General features: G+C 34.4%; 1 protein-coding gene across 1 annotated transcript in view; it reads right to left on the bottom strand.

Moving 5' to 3' along the window:
- LOC138707906 (delta-aminolevulinic acid dehydratase-like) overlaps positions 1-23399 on the bottom strand; it is an 82393-nt gene that overhangs the window by 31635 nt on the left and 27359 nt on the right. The window contains exons 2-4 of the mRNA XM_069837952.1: positions 8311-8455; positions 3153-3251; positions 2931-3051 (exon numbers count right to left, since the gene is read on the bottom strand). Coding sequence (XP_069694053.1) covers positions 2931-3051; positions 3153-3251; positions 8311-8455 — 365 coding nt within the window. The remainder of the gene's footprint in view (positions 1-2930; positions 3052-3152; positions 3252-8310; positions 8456-23399) is intronic.

Below are 23399 nucleotides of genomic sequence, written 5' to 3' on the forward strand. Positions count from 1 at the left end.
ACACAACAGTTTTTTTTTTAAGAAAAACTGTAGAAGTAAACAATACTGACAAAGTATTTTCAAAGACAGGACCATCTCCTTCCACCTGTGTATATTAAAACGTGAGCTGTTCTTATACAGCCCCTATGACCACTGATGAATTATTGCAACTAATTCAGAATGCCTAAGATGCCCTAGCAGAAAAGTCAGATTTCATTTCAAATACGGTATGATCCATGTTCCAATAATTGCGGGAAGTCGTCCAATGACATGAAAAGTGAACTTCCTGCTAAAAATTTTTTTTTTTAGTTACATTAAATTGTTTTATTTCAATTATAGATGAAGAGATGATTTTATTTTGGACCACAAGTATGTTTCTTGTTGTGAAATAATACTTTCCTTCTTAGTTTCCTATGACAGTGCCTAGATGCACGACTATAATTTTTGAACATGCATTATCTAATTTATCTATTTAATAATACTTAGGGACAAGTTGTACCTGGGGACATTTTGTTTATTTTCAAGGTTATGTGATGGAATTTTTGTTTTCGCAGTTGACCAATTTAATTTCATCATTCAGCTGTTCTGTGAATGATTGAAGCAATGTGGAGAGATTTTATAAAAAAAAATATGTTTTTGAACCTAAAAGTAAGTAACTGTCAAATTAATTAATTATTTTTAATTGATTCTTTAGATACACGATTAAAAACTTAAATCTGTATTTTTGAACCCTATTATTTTAGCTACGAATCCATGTGGTTATTGGCTTGTTTTCGGTACCTGAAAACTTGCTGAGCTATATTTTCTGATTCCTGATATACCTAGGGATGGTGTACCTGGGGACAACTGTCTTCAGGTGGACCTCATTAGATTTTTAATATTTTTGTAAATAGGTTACTCTTATGATGAGTGATCAAAAACAGTATTTAGTAATGACTTTTATGGGGTTTCAGCTTTAGTGGAAATGTCATGTAGCAAATTAAAAATCAAGAGACAAATCACGACAAAGCTAAATTATTCTCCTCCCAGGAAAAGAATGTCATAATCCTAATCAAAAACAGTATTTAGTAATGACTTTTATGGGGTTTCAGCTTTAGTGAAAATGCCATGTAACAAATTAAAAATCAAGAGACAAACCACGACAAAGCTAAATTATTCTCCTCCCAGGAAAACAAGTCATAATCCTAAAAGAGGAAAGACAAGCGCTTTAACAGATATGCCAAAGAAAACCGAAATAGAAGAAAGAAAAAGAAAGTTGAGTGAGAAGAGAAATATGATGAATAAAGTTCAGAAACAGAAGAAGTTGAAGCCACAAGTTCTGTTTCCAGAAGATAATTCAGAAGAAACTGCAGATGAGCCGAGGAATATGTTAGTTCTAATGATAATGATGATGAAGATGCCATTTAAACTGTAAATTACACTGCTCGAGCGAATTTAGAAGAAATAAGAGAAGAAAATTTTGTCGTCATTCATGTGGCAGGAAAGAGAGACTAATTATAAATTTTTTGTTGGTAGAAATTGAAAGAAAATTTGTGAAACAGAATTTAAAGTTCAGTATCTAAAGAATTTTAATAAATATAACAATTTTTTTTTCTTACATGATGAGCAATCAGAAATTGATCTTCCTTCAGAGGATATTGTGTTCAAACTTCCCCACTTTCTCAAAGAAAAGATTCAAGCCTAAGGGGCACTAAGAAATATGTTTTCAAAATGTAATTTGAAGGATATGCCCTTGGATAATAAGAAATTCATTTAATTGGAAAGCCTCATATTGTTTCCTGTCAAGAAAATTGAGAATTATTTTAAAACTTAGCAACATTATCACTATTGTTATTACATTAAATTTCAAGGCAAAATTTATTATTAATAATAATTAGAATTTTGTAGAAATATAGGCCTAAACTTAATAAAAATTAGTTACATTAATATTATGTTGAACCATGTCCCAAGGTATGTCATTCTATGTCTCAAGGTACATCACACTTACGTGTTACACAGTTTGTATGTAGCACTTTAAGAAAATTTAAAAATCTATACAAAAAATTATTTAATCGAAACCCTTTTTTTTCTTAGATACTTTACACTTCAAAGATAATGTTGTTTATAATAAAAAGTTATAAAAGCTTATACAAAAATTAAAAAAATTGAAATTTAAAAAAGTGTCCCTGGGTACAACAGCTTCCCCTACCTAAAAAATCCACAGATGCAAGAGTCTCCAACATGGGAACTCTGGATTAGAACAAGCTGTGTGAGCTAAGTGAATGCCTTTTCATCATGATGTTATAAACCCTGTTACACTGCCATAAAAGTTTAAAGATATACATATATTTCGAAAAGAAGCCATGGTTACAGTAACTGAGATTGAAACACATGTTATTTTACTGCTTAATGACGTCAATTAAACTGTATCAAGATGCAGAAAACATAACATACTGAACTCAGTGCTGAAAATCAAAATTCATCTGCTGTCTTAAAACTGACAAATGGGTAATATTTAGAGGGTGCTTAGGTAAGTTAAAAAATAGAATTAAATAATTCTGTCATGATGTGCACTCGAACTCATGACGAAAAGATTGTAGAGCCAAAGTTCTAATTCTGAGCTACTCTGTAGTCTTGCGGATATTCGTATAAAAATATACCTACCTCAGGGGTATTTCGAACATACTATAATGGATACTTTATTCATTTTTTAAACCACTAATTATTTTTATTACAATACAGATATTGAAAACGAATTATTTACCTCTTATTAGTGCATATCTAGAATGAAACTATCAAGACAAAATCATTTGAAACAGATTCTTTTTTGAACTCAGCTCAGACCTCCCTGCATATGTGTTAATCTATTTTTCTGAGGCTTACAAAATTCCAAACGGCCATTTTTTTCGGAACACTGTACATCCCAACCTGAGAGCAATAGTGATTTCTGGCAAATTTATTCTAATCAGTACCTGCTTTCGCATAAGCCAAGGCAACTTGTGCAATGCGTTTAATGCTGGCTTCATTATTTATGATTCCATCATTGTCTACAATCCCACAGTGGCCATGATTTGTGTACGCACACAAGCACACCTGTAGTGAAAATACACAACAAATATATAATATTTCCAATGATTGAGTAAATACAAATTATTATGAAATATAGAAAACTAAAATACTGGTATTATACTTACATCACATGCTATTATAAGTTCTGGAAAATGTTTTCTTATTCTAGGAACAGCCAGTACTACTGGATTTCTGGGTGAGTCAGCATAAGATCCTATACCATCCTGCATCAAAACAATGATCATAATGTGTTACATGTTGTTCTTATTGTTTAGTCAACTGTCTGAAAACAGGTCTTATCCCACAAGTGATACTAACATGGCACCACTTATGAAGCAATAGGCTAGGAGATAATGGGGTAAGATGGCCAGTTCCATTCCCCCTCCATTGCATACATCGCTGATTAGCTACATATTCCATTAATCAGACTTCAGATGTGCTGGTATACAAACAATTGTTCTCCCTCTGACACATATAATCAAGTGAGTTGTACTGCCTCATAATACATGTACATATCAGCCAGAATCTCAATCAGAGATATGTCATGATTAGAAGGCGGATGTTGATGAAAAGTCATCTTCTTATTTTCACATTAGGACAACGCGTATTAATATAGAAATCCTTTCTATGTTAATATCAACGTAAAAAAATAATTTCTTATATTGCATTTTTTGCATTTTTCGACGTTTTTGAAATAATAGATCATTTATATATTTTTTTCGACATTTTTTGGTCATTTTTAATACTTTGAAGAACTTTTAGATCATTTGGAATACATTATACTTTCTTCTTTATCGATAGGTCTGTTAAATTTTTTCTAAGCAAATAGGTCAATAGTAATTACCTACCGGTACTGAATAAGTGAATAACAGTGAAGTTTGAGTTTTATAGTTTGAAACAAACAGTAAAGACCATCCCTTATTCCACTCAAAGCTTTATCTCACACAACGGAAGTAATATAAAATGCTTGAAAACAGCTTAGTTTAAGTGAGGGCTTTGACCACTACTATTCTTTTGTCAGTACGAGGGTGTCTTTAGAATTTGTTTTTTTGGAAGGGGAGAAACTTTCACCGTGTCCTGGACAGGACGTTGTGTCCCCATGGAAGGGAAGGGACAGTATTTTTAACACAAAGTTTGCAAGAATGCAAGCTGCACTCACAATTTGTTTTGTCATTCACACTTCCCCCATCTGAAAGATCTGGTAAAAAAAGTGAAGAACGGAAGGAGGAGACGGAGAATGAAGGCACTGACATGGACCATCACCGAATGAAACACATAGTAAACCCTCATTAAAATCTATAGTTTTCCCTTAAAACCTTAATTTTTTGCATGCCCTTTTCCTTTATCTTAGCCAAATTCCAGGAAGTTGCCTCCTCTCTCCGAAATTTGCAGGTCAGTCATTGAAACAAGGTGACTAATTTTTAAGAAGTTGTGGTGCGAGTACTTTGAATAATATTTAAATGTCATTTTCTTTTAATTTTGTCATTTTTACATTAGTTTAAGGGTATTTTAATGATCATTTTAAGTAGATTTTTAGATCATCAACATCCATCCCCTAGTCATGATATAGTGTTGAAAATTCGACTTTATTATGGCCTCACCTCATCTCACTACATCTCGCCAAAAAATTGTAAAAAAAATTGTAGAAAATTGCAAAATTGTAAAAAATTGTAAAAAGTTTGTAAAAATTGTAATTGTAATCTCGTAAAATTTTGACTTGTTTCACATCTTAAAGCTTCACTGCTAATGTAAGATCTATGGAGTATAATAAATGAAATGAAAAAAATAGGAGAAACTAGGGTGAAACTTTAATTCTGCTCTGCACCACACAGGAAAAAAAAAGTACCTCAAAACATTGAAAATAATGTCAAAATTGTAGCGTAACACTCCAGAGACATGATGTGATCACTGCGATGTAACTCTACTGGCATAACTCACCTAACCGCCACAAATACACCTTTGTTTCTTGTGTAGACAGCATGCATGATCTTGGAATTGTACTAGCAGCGCTGTACCATGCCAGTTTGTTGCAATAATTGTAGGGAAGCAAGAGTGTGGCTGTAATTAGTAACATGATTTTGAAAATCGAGGAGAAAGATGGAGAAAGAGAAGAAACTAAGAAGCAAAGTTAACTGTTGTATTGTGTGATGTCATAATAGTTACATAAACACAATCTAATGTGGTGTTCTATTCCTTTCCCACAGCAAGGCATGTAGCTGAACAAAGGAAGCAGTGGATACAAGCAATAAACCATAAGAAGTAAGATCAGTCTTTTGAAATAATAAAAGAAACGTCCATTTATTTGTATTCATGCAAGAAAATATACTTTATTACATATATATATATATATATATATATATATATATATACTACTCGTATTAACAATAACCAATATAGCCGTCATTAAATAAACAAAATAGTGTAAGAAAAGTACAACCCGTTTGTAGTGAAGAATCTTAATTTAATATTATGAACGCATTTTCTTTCTTTCTTTATTTTTTTTTCAGAAAACCTTTATAACTGTAACTCCTTTTATTACTTTAGCACCAATGGCTCGTCCTGGGAATCAACACACAATTAAAAAATCAGCAGGGAACATTTCATTGGTAATAGAAGGTCCGGATATCCACAGAATCCTGCTTACATAAGTATATTATTTCCCGACATATACAAAAAAAGAGCAGGTTCCTTCCAACAATCAACTGAGAAATTTGAAAGAGTCACAAATATAAGAAAGAGTGAATGCTTAAATGTACTAGAATCTTAGTGTTCAAATGATTTCAATGAACCAAACTTCGCAAGAAAGAAGTTGCTGTACTTCTCAAATATTGCGATTGGATTTTTTTTTTTTTTTTTTTTTTTTTTTTTTTTTTTTTTTTTTGTGCACAGTGGATGGTTGTGAACTGAATACTTTAGCATACAATGATATATGCAATATTTCAATTGTTGCTTACATTTTCACCAATTGACACAATCGCCTTCTCATTTTTTAATGAAAATGAAAACTGCCTTGACATATTCTGCACTGAGTATTGTTTGTGTTCACCATACAATGGCATCGCGTATTTTTACAACTTTAATTCTACTACCAACTACCATGACAAATTTTGTGTTCTGTCCCAGTAGGGAAAGTATTGAGGAAACAGTGCCGAGTGTATTTAAAAGGAAATATCCAAAGTGCAGAGTGACTGACTGTACGGTACTTAAAGTTGAACAATCTCCTACAATAAACAAAAGAATTTTCCTTTATTCCCACTGAAAAGTGCATGCATGGTAAAATTCTTTGTAGGCATACCACCTAGTGCAATGGTGAGCTTTAAATCACAGTGCCATGATGGCAGATCTAGTGATGCATTTATTACAAATGACTGTGGACTACTAAGGCCGTATGGTCTTAACTCTGCCAAGTTAAACAGGTGACGAGTTAATGGCCGATAAGGGGTTTCCCAGAATCAAAACAAGCCTCTCTTAGCAAGGAGTGATTGTTGTAACACCGCCATTTCTACATGAAGGCATAGTAACAGCAGAAGAAATCCAGACAATGCAAAATATTGCAAGTGTTTGAATTTACGTAAAAAGATGTATTCAGCGAAATAAGATATTCAATCTTTTGCAAAAATTACCAACAGGACCCCTGCCTTATGTGCTTTTTGCTTACAAATTTGCAGTTATCCATTACAAGATGAGAGCTAAAATTCTATTGTTATGAATATTTGTTGGCTCCTACTGTAAACAAATAATAATTCACCATCTACTAAGTCCTGTTAAATACATAGCATTTGGGATTTTGTGTAATAATTAGAGCTCGACACAATAGGCACTAAAAAACTTGAAATAGGCAAGCAAATAAACACTAGAACAAGTTCAAAATAAGTACCTATATAGGCACTATTGAGAATGACAGGCATTGAAATAGGCACTAAATCATTTACAACTTCAAAACACATTTTGACATGATTAAACAGTACCTATAGAGATAGTCATATGTTCAATTTATTAATAGAGTGTAAACATTTTTTTTTTTATTTACACTCTACACATGGTCTTCAGTTACTATATACAGAATGAATAGCAAACCTATATTACGTTTTGTAATTAAATGCACGGTTAATCAGTAAATTAAATTTGAAGTTTCAGCAGTTTGGCAATATCGCCACTAACACACTCTTCTCGTGATATAGATGCAAGAGGTCAACGAACTCAGCGTGTCTCGATAGGTGAACTGTTCTTTGCCAAGACGTTGCCACTTGTTCCCATCATGCAATGGCTGGAATTTAGAGGTTTTTAAAATTAAATTTACACAAAAACCATGCATGCTATTGAAATATGACTAAGGGATAAATTATTCTTTATTAGATTTCCTATCGATATGGACAAAAATCATGATTCTACTCGCAATAGTTTAGTTACTGAATAAGTGACTGTAAAACATTTGGGAAAAAACTATGAACTTTCCACCAATATGATATTATAGATTTTTGTTACATACAACATGAGCTATTTGCTCTGGAAATTATTATTATTATTATTATTATTATTATTATTATTATTATTATTATTATTATTATTACTATACACCCACCTCAAATGCTACATGCTACTCAGTGATATGATGGAAGTGTAACTGATGTTTGTCTTATTACTTCCCCATCACAATATTTTCGTAGTTTCTTCCCATTTCTTTAACACTATTGACATGTCTACTTTCACAAAGATTTTGCCCTATCGCAATTGTACTGGCATTTAAACTCGAATAATTTGCTGGTAAAAATCAACATTTAATTTCGATATCACAAACGAGTTTAAATTCCTCCACTTAGAAGTTGTAACTGAATGTTACTGCACTTCCCCACGTTTAATACCAGTTGCTGCCACTTGTTACAAACACGCTGCCTGTAGTTTTCCTTACAGATGATTTTTTCCTACATTTTCACAACATCACTCCTTTCGTCACTATAGACCAGAGCAAATAAAAGGAATACCAAATCCTGAACAAACCAAATCTAACCTGTCATTGATTATTTATTTTTCTTTCCAGATATTGGCAGCAATCAAATACCCATTTGGAAAGTCCTCTGCTGAATATATTTACTTAATTTGTGCTGTGTGTACATTTGTGAGGTTATTCCATCTCACATTCATTTGATCAATGAAAAAATGTAACTTAAATCAGGTGTGTGGTGCATAGCAAGATCGAAGTTTCAATAAAATGAGAAATCAACACACATAATATTGAGAACATTATGATCTCTATGTAATGTACAAGAAAATATAAATACTGACCTTCGAAATGTCATGTTCAACACCAAACAGCAACACTGACTTCAGGCCCTTACTCACAAGTGGTTTCAAACTTTCTTCAATATTCCTCACACCATACTGGACCACTCCAGGCATGCTTTTAACTTCTATAGGCTTCTCATTGTTTCTACAGAAAATGCAGATCACTTGACATAAATACAAGAAACGAAATTTATTTTGGCACCAAGTTTTTCAGTCTCTGCATCGTAGCCTATCATAAATATGGAAACAACCAACATTTCATAGTTAAATACAGGCTTAATCAGAGAAGGCAAAGAAAGGCAAGTCCAGCTTAAGGATGTTACCAGAAGCTATTTAGAACTAGATCCAGTTGGATATTTTCCTCTTCCTGAAGCTGGATCCAATACAAAGTACCAAATGTTGGATGTTTCCGTACCTATACCATAGTGCAAAGACTAAAAAATCTCGCACCACTCTGAACACAGTGAAGGTCTCAATTTAATTTAAGGGGTTACATACACCTTTCAATATTAACAATTTATATGTTTTATAAATTTTATTAATCCATATCCTTCAGCCATATTTTGATTAAATTTTATATACTTAAATGTCTGAAAATTACTTTCAATCTAAAAGAAAAAAATATTTGTCTACATAAAAGATTTTGCAATTGTGAACTTTCAAAATTTTCAATTTTGCGATTTGTGCCAAATTCCTCTTTAAAATTACTCCCAAGATATTGTAATATTTCTAGTGATTCTTCTTTGCCATAAAAGTAGCATTCATATTAACAAGCCCTAGCTCAATGCTTAAAATATCTATGCTGGAAGAGAAAAAAAATTATTAATGTATTTAAATGTTTAAGATATTTTTATTTATATTTATTTATTTTAAATTTCTGTTAAAGATAGGATAAAAATTGAGCTACAGTTTGTTGATCTTACTAAGAAAAAGGGTCAACAAAATTTCATGAAATGCCCTCAAAAATAATTGTGGAAGATATGATTTAAAAAGTTTTAACAAAATCAAGAATAAACCTACAGAATGTTGGCTGGTATTGTTTTCATGGCAGGATATTTTAATGCATAACTTCATAGAATTTATAGACATCTTAAAATTGCTTTCAAATATATGAAGCAAAAATTACTGTAAATTACCGGTACTATAAGAAAGATATGTTTCCAGAAGAGCTACACCAAAGGAGGATAAAATACTTTTTTCTTCAGTGGATTGTGTCACATTAACATATAGTCATGAACAGAGCCCGGATTTTTGGCAAAATGACTTTTTTACAGGGTGAAAGTAAATCATTATTTGCATAGCTATAAATGTGATTTGGAGCAAATCAAAGTGATAGGGCCAATTTTTATTTTGCCTATTTAAGGTGTTTCTTACTAATAAATGCCTTTTTGTCATTTTAAAGCAATATTTCTTGTTTATTTACAATATTCTAATTAATTCTAATGTAATGTGTATGAAATTTAAATATTTGAAACAATGACTAACTTTACTAACAACAATAAATAAAAGTAATTTATTTTGGTGCTTAATCTGCTAATAATAGTGCTTTAATACTATTGGTGTAATATGGATAATGATCGACAATCCACAGTTACAAATATAATATTGTCATGTCTTCATGATACCAACAATCAGCTTTATAATTTTAAATATTAAGCTCGTTCTCATAGAAGTTGTCATGTAGCATTTTCAATTGTTTGCGTTCATATTTTCAAATCTTACTGTTACAATTTTGTGCTACACGTGTTTATTGATGTAGGAGAAAGAAATTTGAGTGAAGAACAGTCGTTATTGTCAGGTGGCAGAAGGTATAAGATTGGTTAGCTAGAATGCCTAAATTCAGTAAACCATTACAAAGTAAACTACATGCTTACGTTAGTGAATGTGGTGCCCATGTGTTTTCAATCGATGGAACAGTTTTGTTATGTAAGGTTTGTGAAAAGACAGTTAATCACGAAGAAAAGTATTCTATAAGTCAACATGTGTCACCTACGAAGTAAATATGTGAGTTATGTTGATATAATTTAAATTTATTGCTAAAATAAGCCTATATTATGCCTTTTAAAATTTATAATGTCTTTCTCAAAGATTATTGTGCCTTCTTTTACGTTTTTTTTTTTTTTTTTTTTTTGCCCTTTTGCCTGCCTATTATAACTATAATAAATGCCTAAACATCTGGGCTCTAATCATGAACAAGTGGTTTAACATTGCACCCACACATAATTTCCACACAAATATCGATTATTACTTGCCTGTATATTCATATGGAGTCTTAACATATTTACACCATATTAGGTGGCCATACACACACATTCTTTCCTGTAAAATCTTAGCGTGTTGGAATGGCATGGCACATGGAAAAATCTGCCTTTGCCCATATACAATAAATAAGTCACCAAGGAATTGAGCACATGATAGCATGGCACGTTCTATTTCCGAGAGAAAGACAGTGAGTGTATGGTCAAAAACTGTCATTTAGTGTCACCTGGAATGGCATGTTCTCATATACAAATTTTAATGTGTTTTTGTCTTTCCTTTGGCGACTCCAGTATTTTGTATATGAGTAGAAGTGAAGCCAGAGTGTTGAAATGTAGCGATATGGGTTAGAGAGAGAGAGAGAAAAAAAAAGATAATTGCCAGTGCTGATATTGGAACTTTATTTAGCTATTTGTCTATTCATTAATTTATTTAATCTGATAGGATTAAGTCCATAGGGCCTTCTCTTCTATCCTACGAGACAACACATATAAATACAACAAATACAAATATTGCAAGTTACTTGAAAGTCCAATAGAGGATCAACAGGATCAATAGGGAATTGATACAAGACAAATAAAGGAGAGGAAAGGGAAATTATAGTAACAGCAATAATGATTATTATTATTATGATGATGATGATAATAAATACGTTACATAATAAAGGTAAAACTGAAAGCATTTATCAATAAAATAGTTATAACATTATGGATTATGGCTTGAGGTGAAGTTGTGCAATTCGACAGGCAAGCAATTCCATGAAGTAGAATTGTAATTTTTTTATTTGATTTTGATATTAACTGACAGACTCTGACATGGTTAGGGAGAGAATTCCAGAGCCGCATGGAAGCGATGTACTAAAAGATGATGAGTAGAGGGACATTCTGTGCAAAGAAATAGAGACAAGGTACGTGAACATGTTCCAGATTCGAGGTAGTGGAAGGTAAACAAAACGAGATACTAGATAAGTGGGTATGGAGATGTGGATGATTTTAAATAGTAATAGAGGGAGTTGAGAAGTCTTCTTTCTTTAGGTGGATTCCAAGACAACAGTTCTAGTGATGGTGTTACATGATCGAATTTTCTAATGTTACAAATGAAACGAACGCAGATATTGTGAACACGCTGTAGTCTGTGGACAAGATCAATATTTTTAGGTTCGTGAACAGAGAATTGCAATAATCGAAATAGCGCATCACTAATATTTGAATGAGATTCTTTTTTAATCATAGAGGTAGAACATTGGACAAATGTTTCAGGGTATGAATTAAAAAAAATTTTTCTTATATATGTATGTCACTTGACTTCTAAAAGTTAAATTTGAATTTAAATTCAAATATATTCGAAATTTTAATTTAAATGGTATGATCCAAACTATAGTTAGGTCCCAGAAATGAGCATGAGCTCATGCTCGGGTACAGTACAGGTATATTCTTGAATGTTTTATTCTTTTGCTGTATGTAACTGAGGTGTTACTGCATTTATTTTTGTGTCCGATTCAGTGGTCAGATTTATTTTATTTAATGCTTGTTGTCCCGTTATTTTAGCTTGCAATTTATCTAGATTTATTAGCCTGTCCGAATTTTTGCGCCCATTAAGCTACAGGTGCTAGATCTTCATTAATTCTGGTCACAGTAATAGAAAAATATCGATGTTTATGGCAGAAGAATTGCTAGCTGAAAGAGATCGGTATTGTCATAATGTCACATGCCTCTACTGGGATAAGTAAGAAATAATAATCCGTAGGATTTTAAGAAACTTTTGAATCTAATGTAACCTCATTTTGCGAAACAAGATATTTCAATGAGACACTCCTACGGAAGAACGGTTTATGCTACTCTCCGTTTTCTCGACACTGGACATAGTTACAAAATATGTCAAATTTTAGACAGGAATAAAATTTTTTGTTCAGGTTCTGGGATGCGTTATACCAGAAATCTGCAAAGCTGTGTATAAAATTTTAAAGCAGGAGTATTTAGTGATAAGTAAATGTTTTCATTCCTTAAAGTAGAATTGTCTACAATCAATACGAAAAGAGGAGAAAATGCCACTAAAAATCATTCATTCATTTCATTCAGTGTTCTGTCCAAGTGCAAGTCTTTCATTGCAAACCCAGCTTTCTCCAATCTTTCCCATTTTTCTGCCTTTCTCTTTGTCTCCTCATATGATCCATATATAATATCTTAATATTGTCTATCATCTGATATCTTATTCTGCCCCAAACGTTTCCCTTCACCATTCCTTCCAGTGCATCATTCAGTGGGCACTTTCTTTTCTGCCACTGACCCAAACAATTTCTTTTCCACTTCCTGATAAGTTTCAACATCATTCTTTCTTCACCCACTTTTTTCAACACAGCTTCATTTCTTATTCTGTCTGTCCACTTCACACGTTCCATTCTTCTCCATATCCACATTTCAAATGCTTCTCTTTGTTTCTTTTCATTTCGCCGTAATGTCCATGTTTATGCACTATTAAATGTCACACTCCATACAAAGCAATTCATTAGTCTCTTCCTTAGTTATTTTTCCAGAGGTCCGCAGAAGATGCTCCTTTTTCTATTAAAAGCTTCCTTGGCCATTGCTATCCTCCTTTTGACTTCCTGGCAGCAGCTCATGTTACTGCTTATAGTATACCCCGTGTATATGAGGCTGTCCACTTGCTCTACTGCCTCATTTAGAATTCGCAAGTTTATCTTCTTTATTTTTCTTCCTATGACCATGCTCTTCGTCTTAGTTGCATTTATCTTTATCCCATACTGCTCACTGCTGTCACTTAGCTCCAGTAGCACTTCCCTTAGTATGTAGCATATCCCTTAGTATCATCTCCTCTTCTGCTAACAATGCCGTATCATCACCAAATCTTAAGCACTTTATTCTTCTTTCTGCTACTGTCACTCCTCCCATGTTTTGAAAACTGAATCCTCCAAGTAGATGTTGAACAGGATAGGTGATAAAGGGCATCCTTAACGTACTCCTCTCCCAATTTCACTTCCTTCTGACATTTCTTCTCCTATCCTGACTTTAACTCGTTTCATATAAAGATTACAGAGTAGCCTTCTCTCTTTCCAATCCACACCTATTTTCTTTAAGATCCCCATCAGTTTATTTCAATCCACTCTCTCGAAAGCCTTTTCTAGGTTCAGAAATACTACATACACTTCTTTATTCTTCTCTAGGTATCTTTTGCCAATTGTTCCTAGCAGTCCAATTACATCTCTCACACCTTTTCCCTTCCTGAAGCCAAACTGCTCTGCTTCCAACTGTTCTTCCATCTTAGGATATAAACGTCGATTCAGTATTCTCAAGAGAATCTTCACTCAGTGCGATATCAGGCTGATAATCCTGAATTCGTTACATTTCTTGGTATTATTTTTCTTCAGTATTGGAAGCAACACTGTCTCCATAAAACCTTCAGGCCATTCCCCTTTTCCATATATTTCGTTGCATAATGATAGAATTTCCTTCTTGTTTTCAGGCAAGCATTTCACTAATTCAATGGGGATTCCATCAACTCCTGTTGCTTTTCCATTCATTTCCCTAAGCGCTAGTTCAACTTCTTCCCTTAGAATAGAAAATCCTTTTTCGTCTTTTGATATGACTTCTAAAGATCAATACTTAATAATCAAATTTATTTACTGCGATGTGGCAGTTTCTGCTGCAGCTGCTGTGTGACATTTATATATTATGATGGCTACAGAATAGTTCAGATATCACGGCTAACACAAGTTTTTGCTCAATGGGCTATATAGCTAAAGTGTAGATATATTAAAACAAGTTGATTAATCAATTGTTGATTTTGTTAATGCATTACTATTCAACACAACATAACCATTACATTAATAACGTAAAACCACGTAATTTTTCGATTTCAACTTCCATAAAGCTGGGTAAGACCCAAGATCTAAAAAAATCGAGTCGAAAATGATCTATTAGCAAGATGAATTTCGGCCATCACTTTTTAACTTTATAAAACACAAAAACACAAACAACACTTCGCAAGTGGAGTGGCACAGCATGTGGATACTGATGTGCACATGCCACCCCAGAGAATAGAGCGTCAAAATATCCTCTGTGTTCTATTATGGCACATGGCAATACACACTAACAGACACTATTTTCCGGTGATTTGAGGCATGCCACGATTTTACAAAGGAAAGAATGTGTATGTATGGCCACTTACTGTGTTCACAGCCCAAACTCCTCCTCCTCCTTTTCCTCTGCATGCAGGCCCTTCGCCTGTCTTCCATCCCTCAGTTCCCTGAAAGTTTCCATTATAGGCATAATGCCATCAAATTTCCCCTGAATCCAAGAGTGTGTTATAATTTTATTGTATGAGACGTTTAAGACCAACTTATTACTTTTAGAATAAAATTTAAGCATTCTTTAACCAGAAGTTACCATGGTATACATCGCGAGGCGAGACCTGGCATGTCAGATGCGCAAGATGGGAAGAGATGGTCGATCAGACAGAGAGAGTGATGCGTGAGAAGAAGGGGTCATTCCGCTACTATCGTTACCTAAAAACACTGACTACACACATGCTCACGTGTAAGTACATCATGTCTTTTTGACTATACTTGTGTTATTGACGTAATGAGTATTACACAATGTTGTAAAATACATTACAGCAGTACAATACAAGTAATTTAGAAGTGTAGAGACTATCTAGTCAAAGTAATTTATTTGCTCCTACAATTTAGTATTTATTTATTTAACCTGCTACAGATAAGGTGTCAGGCCTTCTTTGTCCCTCTACCAAGGGATTACAACTACAATATGAAGAATAAAATTACAATCAATATTAAATTAACATTTGCATTTACAATAAAAATCGAAGTACGAAAAGATAACCTGATTGATGAAAGCTAGACAATTTATTATAGAAGTTACGAACAAAGAAAATATATGTATATTTTTTTGTATTTACTGAATTACACATTAAACCTAGAATAACAAAATTGTATACTGATGAAATTACCGGATATTGAAATATTTTGTGATAGATTAAGAGAACTATTTACAAGAAACCATGTCTGAACGAGCCTAGTAAGTTTGCGTTTGAATTCAATTTTATTTCGGCAGTCCCTGATGCTAGCAGGTAGCGAATTCCAGAGTCTTGGCAGGGCTACTGTGAAAGAGGATACGTATGAGGAGGTGCGATGGGATGGTATTGTTAGTATTGTTTCATGGCTAGAGCGTGTGTTTACATTGGTTATATTCCATCGAGATCACCAGTTTCCTCATCAGTTTCAGTTCAATCATTGCTGATGTCATCACTGTCCGTGTCGTCGTTAAAGTTTATTGTGAACTGCTCCGTCAAGTTGTCGATGACTGGTTATGCTGCCAGGTATTCCTGTTCAGTTGTCTTGCAGTGTTCAAATCGAGACAGCTAGTCTTCCTTGGTTATTGACGCATAAGTTTCTTCCACGAACTTCATGATCGAATCAGTTGTGAATATAACATTCTTTTTTGCTATAGCATCTTTCATTAGTCCTCATATTATTTCAATTGGACTTAAGTCAGAATGATATGGCGGTAAGTGTAATACTGATTGACCAGTTTCGGCTGAAATACCATCAATTTTGAACATTTTGTACTTAGACTTGTGAAGTTTTATTAAATTGTACAGTTCACACTTATACCTAGCACCTGTACATGATATTCCGTGTTCTGTCAGCCATCTGTCATGATAGCTTTTCGAGATGATGAAATAGGAGCAGGATCAATCTGAATACTGTGGTATAGTGCACTGTCGATCACTAATACGTAATTTGAGAGAATATTTGGAAGCAGTCTTTCTCATAGATTGTGTAGTTCATGTTGTCATGGTAATTGGAAGCTTTTGTCCTCCACGTAAACATTAAAAATGCATTTGGTTAGGAACAAAACAGTTTTCACCCCTGGCGTGAACTATAATAAGTTAGTCTTTGTCCTTTTGAAATAGGCATATTTACACCAGCTGTACTATCATCGCTTCATGCTTTGTCTTTGGAGTGAGATGAATGTAGAGATACGGAATTAAAATTTGGAGCGAGTCTTGATGGGAGTCCACCTGTATGTAGGCAACAATTTCGCACGACTGTTCACAAATAACATATGAAGGGTTCAGAGCCATAGTGGGCCAAGCGCCATTTATTAAAAACGGAAAAAGCAAGGGTTAAAGTTAAGTGAATACCATAGTTTAATGAAGACTGACATGTCATTTAGTTTTAGTGTGTATACTTTATATTACTTGCTATATGTTTCCATTGAATTATGGTATTAACTTCATTTTAACCCTTGTTTTCTACGGTTTTAGTAAATGGCGCTTGGCTCACTATGGTTCTGAACCCTTCATATATACAGGGGCTTTAGTTTACTGCACATGTGCAGTGTGTTGTAAGCGAAACATACAATAATGGAGCTCCAAATTTTATTTCCGTATCTGTACATATGTTTCGACAAGACCATCTTCAATACTCAGACCTTAATGCAGTTATCGGTCGTGGCCAAAGTGGCGCCGGTGGTGGTCCAAGCGTGATTACCATGTGGTTTTGTTATGATGTTTTCTTGTGTTAATTATGTCGTGAAATGGGCCGCTCGTGTTGTATACTAGGTTGTAATTCTAATAGTGGATCTGTGTCTCGTATTTCAGCGTTTAAGTTCCTGAAAAATACAACTTTACGCGACAAATGGTTTAGGTGCATAATTGTGACAATTTCCAAGTTAAAGAAATTACAGTTTGTTGTTGTTTAGTTAACTGTCCGAAGACAGGTCTGAACCTCATAAAATATTAATTGACTTACTAAAATTCTATTTCACTAATGTTAGCTTCACCAAAACGTCTGAACGGAGCCACTATTTTCAGTTGACTATGTGGTAAACAAATGACGATCGCAAAGCATGTTTTATAGTACCGTACAGAATTTGCAGTTTGAAATGTTGGCAAACAAAGATACAAATGTTAGGGAAGCGATAAAAACAAATAAATGCTACGGAAGTGATAAAATTGTAGTGATAAACAGCCATGATTGGTTGAAACACGTTCTTTCGTACACGTTCTTTGCAGTTTGAAATGTTGGCAAGCAAAGATACAAATGTTAGGGAAGTGATAAAAACAAATAAATGCTACGGAAGTGATAAAATTGTAGTGATAAACAGCCATGATTGGTTGAAACACGTTCTTTCGTACCGTTTTATTGGTCAAAAGTAGTATGACGTAGTAAAAGTGTAATAGTCAATTAAATAGTACCACAGTAGGATTAAGAAGTCTAAATGCGCCGATATTTTAGCAGTGTCGGATTTAAGTCGACTGTAGGTGGATTAATTTGATGTAATCATCAGTTGCTGAATTGATTGATATTAAAATAATATATGCCGTCGCGCCGGTCAAAGATAAAATTTCTGCTGCTTTCAATATAATAATGTTGTTTCTGACCAAGCATCATCGTGCATGCTTTACGGCAGCCGTCGGCAAATTTGTACTCACGATGACATCACTGAACGCAAGCCGCAATACATAAAACGTAATATCAATCCAGAAATATAGAGCACTCCGTTCGGATTCCAGTGGGGGACTCTCAACACAAGCATCTGATGTAGACTACACAATATTGATTCATAGATGGATGGATTATATTTTATTTCACCTTTATTTTTACTGTGCTAAAACAATCTAGGAAAATACGTCACAAATTGCCACTCTTAATACAACTCGTAAATTTTCGTCTGCTAGTCACGATCTTTGTTTAGACGCCATATTCATAGACATTCTTAGTGCGGGCTTCCGGTGGATGATCAGCGAACTAACGTTTTTCGTATTCATAAACCAGTGTTAGCGATATGATATGATAGGAATCCTGTACAAGTAATCACTCGATAGCTGGGGCTAGTTTAGCACGCTCATAGCGCGGGCTAGCGAAATGTCTATGCATAGCACAAGTTTTCGTTCCGACATACAGGGGCGTATATTGCGGGTGTTCAAGGGTGTGCTGGACACCCTGTAAATTCGGTAATCTCATTTTTCATTTTAAGTTGTTTTATATAATGCAACAATAATTTTAATTTATCACAATTTAAATGTGTGGTAATCTCATTGGCAGTTGATGTATATAGTTCAAGACTAATTTTAATTTATTACCATTTAAATATTTTAAATGCCTGCTGGTTAAATGTGCACACCATCCCCAGAACGACTTTCGTTTTATAACGTACGCTCTACCTGACGAAGTGGGATGAGTTCTGGTCTGGTTGTCCTGTCCGCACAAAAGAACATCCCCTGCTGAGAGTTACTGCTATAATTCTCTGCGCGCGCAAGGTGGCATGGTGGGGATACTCGCTTCTCTCAAGCTCGCAGGTCGTGCTGTATACAGGCAGCTCAACTTGTCAATAGCGTTACAAAATATTGTGTTTGACGTGTGTGTTTACGTGAATTTACTGTGTTTAGGTTTTACTAGGGTTCATAGCTGTGTGCCAGCGCAGGTGAACAATTTAAATTACTTATTTAATGATAATAGCACTTGCAAATGTACACTGTAAAAGATCTTTTGCAAAAGCCATTCTCTTCTCGCCCACTAGGAGAGAAATTACATATAGTGAATAAGGGTAGACCTACCCCACCACTTCCGAATTTAGTGCAACAATATAAAACAAAAAGCGAACAATACACTAGACATTTTTCTATTTCACAATATGAAATTGTAGAATAGTTAGCGAGTTGTGGAACTTCAAACAGGTTATTTTGCTGGCCATGGTTATTGTTTGATCATAAATAATGCAATTTTGAATAACGTTATTTGTAGTTGCCTCCTTTCTCCGGCATTTGCAGGGCAGTCATTGAAACAAGGTGATTAATTTTTAAGAAGTTGTGGTGCGAGTACTTTGAATAATATTTAAATGCCATTTTATTTTAATTTTATGTCATTTTTCCATTAGTTTAAGGGCATTTTAATGACCATTTTAAGTAGATTTTTAGGTCATCAACATCCGCCCCATAGTTATTATTTATAAATAATACTAAACTATATATTAAAAATTGCAGTTAATGTTGACCAGATATTTCACTTAGGCCTATAATAATTGTGCGAGATAGACCAACTATATATTTTTAGCAGAACACCCAAACTCCAGGTTCAGCATACACCACTGCCGACATATATTATATAATGCCCGTGTCTCACTTCCTGAGCTGTTTCTTTGCGGGGCAAGACGCAGAAGGGTCTTGGGTACCGTATGTGCCTACTACCCTACGATCAACACATCGGCCTTTTCAGGATTGCTGTCATCAGCTATGGAGCAAGATCAGCCATGGACAAGAGGATGTATAGGCTATTCCCTCACAAAACAAATTATGTCCTATTCATCAATTTCTGTAACTAAACACTAATACCAGTGGTAGACTACAGTCTCTACTCGAGATTATCGACCTAATAGCGATTACGGTTGTCATGTGTGCACATCCGTAAACCACTTCCTCTATGGCAATCTTTCTCAAACTTTTTCCACCGCGAAACCTCTTTTAATCTAAAGTGTAACAGCGGAATTCTTGTAATATTTTATTAGTATTTAATAATTAACAGACAAGTGAAAGCTAATATCTCAATAATTCTGTTCAGTGGGAAAGTTGTAGTCTCATTTCTACTGTACTTCTACATTTTGTCTTTTCGGTATTTTGTTTTAGTGAATACATATGCAGAGAAACCAGTGATGAAAGTGATAAGTATTATGGGTATTTTCCGTATTAGATGTTCATTAAACATATTATTATTATTATTATTATTATTATTATTATTATTATTATTATTGTATGACTTGAGGCTTTCCCGGCGTTTGATGTAGAATAACTCTTCTCGGGTTCTCAGCCAGGTGAGTTGGAGATTAGCTTCCAAGCTTTTGACGGCTAGCTCTGCCATCTTCTTCTTCGTCCCTGAAGAAGATGGCAGAGCTAGCCGTCGAAAGCTTGGAAGCTAATCTCCAACTCACCTGGCTGAGAACCCGAGAAGAGTTATTCTACATCATTATTATTATTATTATTATTATTATTATTATTATTATTATTATTATTATTATTATTACGCATATTATTGGAATAATATTATTACGCATATAGCCTACTTGGATTATTATTATTATTATTATTATTATTATTATCATCATCATCATCATCATCATCATCATCATCGGTAGTTTCATGTTATTATTGATTCATATTTTCGTAACATTTATATATTTTTATAGTATCCACTAAGTATAAAATAGCCACCGAAGCAGCCCAGTTGGCTAAGGAACTTGCCTATCGATCAAGATTGTGCTCGGGCGCGGGTTCGATTCCCGCTTGGGCTGATTACCTGGTTGGATTTTTCAGAGGTTTTTCCCAACTGTCAGATAATGTTTGGCGAATCCCCAGCCTCATCTCGCCAAATACAATTTCGCTATCATCAATCTCATCGATGCAAAATAGCCTAGTAGTTGATACAATGTCTTTAAATAACCAAGCAAAAGAAGTATAAAATAAAATTTAAAATCATATATGGCTCACGGAACTCCTGAACATACTTTGAGAAATGCTGCTCTATGGTAATTCAGCAGTTGTCCAGACTAAACGAAGAGTGGCCTAGTGTGTACATACATTTTAGGAAATTTCCATCAGAGATAATAGCGATAGTAGTAACCACGATTAGAGTTTCCAGTGTTATAACCAGTAAAGATCCCTGCAATGACATAGGATAATGTTTTCAGCACATGTAATATGCTGCCGTGATGGTCCGAGCAGACCTAAGAGGCGTGGTTATAAGCATTTGGGAACTCTCGACTCAAGACGTGAGACACGGGCAGTATTGAATATAGAGCCAGACATAGCAGCTATGTAGGGTAGCAGCAGGCGACCTATGATAGGACTGCACATACTTTCTAAGGAACGCATTTTAAATAAATCGAATCCAGTCTGGTGTGTTATACAATGACAACGTTTTATGTCCTCACTTACACCCAGCTCACTTAAAAGCACGTTACTTCACCTAGTAGACTTTTTTAAAGTCATATTTCGAGTCCCGTAAGTTACTGTTGCTTTATGTTCAGATTAATTTATTCTAATATATTTTCTTCATGCTTGGAATAATTCCTCTCCTGTTGTATTTCCTCTAAGTGCAATGACATCGTGCAAATATTCTTATACAGAGAGATCCTACGTAACTCCGAGAATGAACATTACCAATTCTACTGTATCAATATCTGTGTTTCCACCTAAAGCAGTGATCATCAGCACTCGCTGAAATGAGCAAAGGTTAAGCGGAGCCGTCCAGCGTGCCCCGTCGCGCAGCAGGAAGAGGTAGAGAGCATACCCGCTAGCAGCTACGAATACACCATCGTGCAGTGTGTTCTCCGCGGGTAAGTGACGCTAGCCCCAGGGTGATCTGTGCTGATGACCGCTGACCTAAAGCGAGAGATTATACCACTGTTATAATCTTTGATTTTATTTCTCGTTCAACTAGTGTTTCAATATCCCTTATTCTCCTTTGCATTGTTCGTGTGGATAATTTCATACTGTTAAAAACATCAGATTATTCGGGACAAATAATGTTAGCAACTTTATTCAGACATGTTTTAATGAAATGTCTTTTATTATAGCACTTCAATGATTTTGCTATTTCCAAAGCAATAACATAACTGCATGGAGTTCCGTCTGATTCGTAGCTTGTTTCATCATATTTTAGTACAGGAACTGTTACTTGAATTTAGTTTTTTTATATTTTAATTGTTTCGCTCCTTTCACCCCTACGAAAAGAAAATTCTGTTTTCTTTATATTGCATACATTTCCGTTTACGATTACATTGAATATGTTCATGCTTACCTATGATTTCGTGATAATCTTATGACGTGTCGTAATGTCGCTAGATGTTTGATTTATAAGTGCCTATTAGAATTTTTGAACACAAGAGCGTCTACACTGTCACCATATGCACAACAAATTACTGTTTCCCCCATTCTCCCTTAAACACACGTTTCCTAACAGACGTTGAAGGTTTTGAGAAAGAAGCAATCTAAATCTTATCAGGTAACCCGCCACTGATAGATACCTGTGTACTGGAGTTGTAGGGGAGTTGGGCGCAAGAGGACTAGTTCTCTTGGTTGGGCGGAAGGGAGGAGGTGAAGCAAAGACAGTGTACTGAGCTGCCTCTGCGACGTCACTATTGCTAGTGATCACGATGACATTTTTGCCGATCCCTGCTTTACGGGGATGACAGTGTTGATGAAGAAATGGTAATTTGAATGCTAAATATCATTGTGGATATTAACTTTAATTAGTATATTCTTGATTGAATGAAGAAATGAATGTTGATTTGTTTGAATGTTTAACGTCATTGTGGATGTGAACAATGTTAGTAATATTCCTAATTGGAACTAAAATTTTGTGGTATATACAGAGTGTAAAGTGTATAAATGCCGTCCTTTTCACAGTCGTCGGGGACGGTCTACAGGATCAAAAAATGTCCATACAACATACGGTCCAAACTTCATAGTTTTCCCAGAAAAAAAATTCTTCTCTTATTTTATTCGCGTTATACTGCTTATATTGTTAGTAAAATTACGAAAACAATTACATCAGTAGGTATATCTAGCTAAAAGTTAATATTAGTTTAAATAAATATTTGTGTGTTCTATTAGGTTTTCGTGAAATTAAATAAAATTGCAGGCTTAAATTTTTTAATATTCTGGCGTGAGAGACGTGGCAACGTGTTCAGCAGACTGTACTCTGCACAGACGTACGTACATGTCAGCTGAGTTCAAGCTCTCTGTCCATAGGTCTCTGCCAAGCGGATGACAGTTCGGTACCAGGTATTCGATAAACAACT

This window comes from Periplaneta americana, chromosome 10, assembly GCF_040183065.1.
Source record: "Periplaneta americana isolate PAMFEO1 chromosome 10, P.americana_PAMFEO1_priV1, whole genome shotgun sequence".
Taxonomy (NCBI): domain Eukaryota; kingdom Metazoa; phylum Arthropoda; class Insecta; order Blattodea; family Blattidae; genus Periplaneta; species Periplaneta americana.